The sequence below is a fragment of the Anas acuta genome, unplaced genomic scaffold (assembly GCF_963932015.1).
Source record: "Anas acuta unplaced genomic scaffold, bAnaAcu1.1 SCAFFOLD_433, whole genome shotgun sequence".
Taxonomy (NCBI): Eukaryota; Metazoa; Chordata; class Aves; order Anseriformes; family Anatidae; genus Anas; species Anas acuta.
In genome coordinates this window covers 1-6,000 of record NW_027076256.1, presented here as the reverse complement: position 1 = coordinate 6,000, position 6,000 = coordinate 1, and the positions used below count along the sequence as shown (strand labels likewise).

Below are 6,000 nucleotides of genomic sequence, written 5' to 3'. Positions count from 1 at the left end.
GAGTGGGGACAGCGTGGGACAGACGGGGAGAGTGTGAGGTGGGGGGGGGACAGCCCAGGATACGGGGGGGGCAGCGTGGGGCAGATGGGGAAGGTGTGAGGACAGTGGGGGGGCAGCGGGGGATGTTAGGGGACAGTTTGGGACAGAAGGGGAAAGCGTGAGGATTTTTTGGGGGGGGCAGCTGGGGACATTGCGGGACACTGGGGACAGAAGGGGAGTGTGGGGGGTGGGGGGGCAGTTTGGGACAGGGGGGACAGCACAAGGAGAGTGGGGGACAGTGTGGGGACGGGGGGCATAGCCTGGGTCAGAGGGGGACGATGTGGGACAAAAGGGGGGGGGCAACAACGTGGGACAAAGGGGGAAAGTGCGAGGTAGGGGTGGGGGCAGCCTGGGACAGCGGGGGGTGGCGTAAGGACAGGAGGACGGGGGGGCGGTCTGAGAGAGTGGGGGGACAGCCTTTGGGGGGGGGGGACAGCATCAGGACCATGGGGGGGGTACAGGTGGGACCCACGGGTGCCTGGGGACACCCCTTGGGTAATGGGGGGCAGCTTGGGGACGGGGGGGGCAGCCTGGGGACAGCAGGGTCCCGCTGGGGACATGACGTCCCGTTGGGGTCACAGGGACCTGTTGGGGACGTGGGGGGTCAGTGTGGGACACTGGGGACCCTGGGGCCACCAGGGCACCTCGTGGGGCCACCAGGGCGCTTTCCCAAGGTCCCCAAGGCCACCAGGGCGCACCCCAGGGCCACCGGGGCACCTCCTGGGGTGCTTTTTGGGGACCCCGGAGCACCCCCGGGTCACCCTGGGGCACCTTTTAGGGGCGCTGCGGTGCCTTCTGGAGACCCTGGGGTGCAGACTGGGGACGTGGGGACACCTCCTGGGGACACGGGGACACCTCCTGGGGACTTTGGGGCACCTCCTGGCCACCCTGGGTCCCTCCTGGGGTTCCTCCCGAATATCCTGGGGCACCTCTTGGGGACCTTAGGGTGCCTCTTGGGGACCTTGGGGGCACCTCTTGGGGACCCTTGGGTGCCTCTTGGGGACCCTGGGGCACCCCTGGGGACTCCGGGATGTCTTTTGGGGACCCTGAGGTGCCTTTTGGGGACCCTGGGGCACCCCTGGGCACTCTGGGATGTCTTTTGGGGACCCTGAGGTACCTTTTGGGGACCCTGGCTGCAGCCTGGGGACCCTGGGGCACCTTTTGGGGACCCTGGGGTGCTTCTTGGGGACCCTAAAGCACCCCTGGGGACTTTGGGATGTCTTCTGGGGACCCTGGGATGCCTTTTGGGGACCCTGGGGCACCCCTGGGCACTCTTGGATGTCTTTTGGGGACCCTGAGGTGCCTTTCGGGGACCCTGGGGCACCTCTTGGGGACATCCAGGTGCCACCCAGGCTCCCTGGGAACACCGGGGGCCATCCCCACGTTCCCACTGAGCGGGACGAGGGTCCGGGAGGGGACACGGGGACACCGAGCACCATCGGGGTTTTTGGGATTTGGGATTTAGGGGGGGGGGGGATTTCCCTGCTTCCCCGCGCCAGGCTGGCCCCCCCCTCGCTGCGCCGCCGCCTCGCTGCTTGGGGAGCCTTCATCCTCCTCCTCCTCCTCCTCCAAGATGCGGAGGGGGGGGACAAGGGGGCGCACGCGGTGCCCCCAAATCCCCAAATCATTTTGGATATTTTGGATGAGGCACAATGGGAGGGGGGGGGGAAGAAATCCCCGTGCCACCACGGCGCGGGGGGTGATGCCGTGCCCTCTCCCACCCCAAACCCTCCTCCCTCACCCCCCTCCCCGCTCCCCAATCCCATACCTCCCCCCCCCCAAAAAAATTTCGTCCTCGGCCGCCGCAGCGGAGGCCGGCGGCGGCTGCGTGCAGGACGGGCAGAGCTACAGTGACAAGGACGTCTGGAAGCCGGAGCCCTGCCGCATCTGCGTCTGCGACACCGGCACCGGTGCTGTGCGACGACATCGTCTGCGAGGAGCTGCGGGACTGCCCCAGCCCCGAAATCCCCTTCGGAGAGTGCTGCCCCATCTGCCCCGCCGAGCCCCCCCGCCGCCACCGCCCGTAATTTATTTATCCCGCCCCCCCCCCCCTTCGCTCGATCCGATAAATTAAATTACCCCGGTGTGACGCCGGCAGCACCCCCCCACCCACCCCAATACCCCCCCACCCCATACACACCCCATACCACACCCCCCCCCTATGGGGACGTGCGGTGGGGAAAAGGCAACTGGGTCCGGCCCCTCCCAGACCCCCCCCGGGTGGAAAAATCAGGGAAAAAATGACCCCTCCGGGGCCGTTACTAGCACCTTTGGGCATTAATTTGCCCCTTTTGGGTCTTTATTTGCCCATTTTGGGTATTTATTTGCCCCTTTTTGGCCATTACTTGCCACTTTTTAGCCCTTTATTTGCCCCTTTTGGGTTATTTATTTGGGTATTTTGGCCCCTTTTTGGCCATTACTTGCCCTTTTAGCCCTTTATTTGCCACTTTTTAGCCCTTTATTTGCCCCCTTTTAGCCCTTTATTTGCCCCTTTTTGGCCTTCATTTGCCCATTTGGGGTATTTATTTGCCCCTTTTTGGCCATTACTTGCCCCTTTTTAGCCCTTTATTTGCCCCTTTTAGCCCTTTATTTGCCCCTTTTGGATCTTAATTTGCCCCTTTTAGCCCTTTATTTGCCACTTCTGGCCTTCATTTGCCCCTTTTTGGCCCTTTTTCTCCATTTTGCCCCTATTTGTCCATTTTCAGCCCTTTTTCCCCCTTTTAGCCTCTTCTTTGCCCAATTTTACCTTTTCTTTGCCCACTTTTTGCCCCCTTTTTCCCCTCTTTTCTCCCCTTTTTCCCTCTTTTGCCCTCTTTTTTCCCGTTTTTGCCCCTTTTCACCTGTTTGCCCCTCTTCATCCTTCTTTGGCCATTTTCATCCTACTTTGCCCCTTTTTGCCCTTTTTCCCCCCTTTTTACCTCTTTTTACCTCTTTTTTCTTAATATGCACTTTTTTCCTTTTTGTCCTTTTTGGCCCTTTTTGCACCTGTTTCGCCTCTTTTTTCACCATTTTATGCCTTTTTTTCCCCTTCTTCCCCTTTTTTGGCCCCATTTTTGGCATCTTCCCTCCTTTTGGCCCTTTTTCACCCTTTTTTGCCCATTTTCCACCTGGGGTTTTTGCTAAGCCCCACTCCAAGCGTGTCCCGAGGGGAGGTCGCGGCCCCTGACCCCGGGGCTGGGATTTGGGATTTTTTTTTTTTTTCCCTTGTTTAATTTGGGTTTTGGCCACAACCTCAACCCGGGGGGGGGGGGGGGGGGGTGGAACGAAACGAAACAAAAATGCCAATATTGTGGCTGCCCCAAATCACCGATTATTCACCCCAAACCACCACGTTTCCACCCTGGGGTCCTGCGGAAGGGCGATGGCCCCGTATCCCTGAGCACCCCCAAGCCCTGCTGCCCCCCCCCCCCCCCCAGCACCCCAAAAACCCCAAAGTTGCCTTTTTTAACCCTTTTTTGCCCCCCCATCCTCGGGGGGTGAAGGGTTGAGTGCCCCCCCACTCCCCAAACCGCGTGGCCCCGCTTCCGCGTGCTTCGCCGCCCCGCTTCGGGGGAGCCCCCCCCCCCAAATTCCAGTGCCCCCCAGTTTGGCCACGCAGCCCCCCCCAGCATCACGCCCCCCCCCAGCAGCAGATGGATTCACTCACCCCCCCTCCCCCCAAAAAAAACCCTCCCTGCTCTAATTTCTCTTTATTTTTTGCCTTTCCAACAGGACAACCTGGCCCCAAGGTGAGGCTGCCCCCCCCCCGGTACTTCCAGCATAATCCCAATTTCCAAGGATTTTCACCCAAAATGAGTTGGGGGGGGGGGGAGAAAGGAGGGAGGGCATCCACATGGGCTCCAGTTTGTCACCTCCTGGGGGGCTTCATCACCTCCTGGGGGGGTCCATGACAATGTGGGGAGGGGGTCAGAGATTTTTTTTTTTTGGGGGGGGGGGCTCAATGGGTTCCCCCCTCCCCCCCCCCCAATCTCACCCCCTGCTTTGCCTTGCAGGGACAGAAAGGTGAACCCGGCGATATCAAAGATGTAAGTTTCGGGGGGAAATCCCCCAAAATGGGGGGGGCTCTGTCATCGTGGGGGGGGTCCCCACGTGCTCCCCCCTCACCCCACCCTTGTCTTTTTCCCTTCCCCCCCCCCGCAGGTTGTAGGACCCCGAGGGCCTCCGGGACCGCAGGTGGGAACGCGTTGGGCGCATTGCTGGAATATTTGTGGGAGGGGGGCAGGAATTTGGGGATGGGGGGGGCACATTTTGTCTGTGGGGGGGTCACAGGGACAAACTGACCCCCCCCCGCCTACAAAGGGCCCGGCAGGCGAGCAGGGACAGCGAGGGGACCGCGGCGAGAAAGGGGAGAAGGTGAGCGCACCCCCAAAATATGGGGGGGGGGAATAAAAAATCCCCCCCCCCACCTGCACCCATGGGTGCTGCAGAGAAGCCCCGTGCACTTTTTGGGGTACCAAGGGGCTTTTTTTATGTGTCCCCCCCCCTCCAGGGTGCTCCTGGCCCCCGCGGCAGGGATGGAGAACCTGGGACCCCCGGCAACCCCGGCCCCCCCGGCCCCCCCGGACCTCCCGGCCCCCCCGGCCTCGGTGGGGTGAGTATGTGGAGGCTGGGGATTTTAGGGTGAAAAAGGCTGTTTTTGGGGCAGGCGGCGTTGCTCAGCCCCCCCCCCCCCCCAAATTTTACAGAACTTCGCGGCTCAGATGGCGGGCGGCTTCGACGAGAAGGCTGGCGGCGCGCAGATGGGCGTCATGCAGGGACCCATGGTAAGCCCCCCCCCCAAAAAAAAAACAGCCCCCCCACCAAAAAAAAAATACAAACCAGACCCCCCCCAATTAAATAAACAAAGGGGGTCCCCCAAAAAAACAGCGGACCCCCCAAAACGCCTCCCCCCGCACCCCTGGGGGGGTCTCATCCCTGCAGACCCCACTGTGGGACCACTCTTTTTTTTTTTTTTTTGGGGGGGGGCACCCCCTGCTTCATCAGGCAGGGAGGGGGTGATGGTGGTCGCCCCCCCCCCCCCCCCAATGACACCGGTGCTCGTTGTCTCTCCCCACAGGGACCCATGGGACCCCGCGGCCCCCCCGGCCCCACCGGCGCTCCCGTAAGTACCCGAACCCCCCCCCCCCCAAAATGTCTGGGGAGGGGTGGGGGCTCTGGGTGGCTGCTCCACCGCCCCCCCCCCCTCCTGATGCCACCCCCTCTGTCCCCCCCCCCCACAGGGTCCCCAAGGATTTCAAGGCAACCCCGGCGAGCCTGGCGAACCCGGCGCTGCTGTGAGTGTCCCCCCCCCGCACCCCTTTGTCCCCCGCTTTGGGGACGTGCCAGCCCCCCCCCAAAAAAAAAAAATTCCCCCCCCCACTCACCCCCTCCTCTCTGCCTCTTTTAGGGTCCGATGGGTCCCCGGGGACCTCCGGGACCTCCTGGGAAACCCGGTGACGACGTGAGTGTCCCCCCCCCGCCAGCACTGCGGGCAGCTCGGTGCACCAGTGCCCCCCCCTTTGTGCCCCCCCCTTGTGCCAAACTTTTTATTTTTAATTAAAAAAAAATTAATCTTGCAGGGCGAAACAGGCAAACCCGGCAAATCCGGCGAACGTGGCCCCCCCGGCCCCCAGGTGAGGCAGCACCGGGATGGATCCGGGCTCAGTGCCCCCCCCCTTTATTTTTTTTATGCCCCCCCCCTTTATTTTTTTTATTCCCCCCCCTTTTTTTTTATGCCCCCAACCCTCCTCCTCCCCACAGGGTGCTCGCGGCTTCCCCGGGACCCCCGGTCTGCCTGGAGTGAAAGGACACAGGGTGAGTGCCCCCCCCCCAAAAAAAAAAGGCACCCTGGGTGCCCCCTTTTTGGGTGACCCCCCCTCAACCTTCTTCTTGACCCCCCCCCCAGGGTTACCCTGGCTTGGACGGTGCCAAAGGCGAGGCAGGAGCCCCCGGAGCCAAGGTGAGCGCGACCCCCACGGCCTC

At 62.1% G+C, this 6,000-nt stretch overlaps 1 protein-coding gene and 1 long non-coding RNA gene across 2 annotated transcripts; both read left to right on the top strand.

Annotated features, from left to right (window-relative positions):
* Positions 1-1,726: 1,726 nt before the first annotated feature.
* Positions 1,727-5,995, top strand: LOC137849154 (collagen alpha-1(II) chain-like; the record flags this gene model as incomplete). The annotated part of the gene is given in 14 exon segments (XM_068668650.1): positions 1,727-1,948; positions 1,950-2,058; positions 3,751-3,767; positions 4,032-4,064; positions 4,180-4,212; positions 4,339-4,392; positions 4,529-4,630; positions 4,725-4,802; positions 5,096-5,140; positions 5,259-5,312; positions 5,426-5,479; positions 5,598-5,651; positions 5,779-5,832; positions 5,924-5,995. Coding segments are annotated over 14 exon segments (966 nt in total), but the record flags the coding sequence as incomplete, so codon positions are not given.
* On the top strand, positions 2,091-3,448 carry LOC137849156 (uncharacterized). Its single transcript, XR_011091749.1, has 2 exons — positions 2,091-2,334; positions 2,399-3,448. It is a non-coding gene; the product is annotated as an uncharacterized lncRNA (long non-coding RNA).
* Positions 5,996-6,000: the final 5 nt, after the last annotated feature.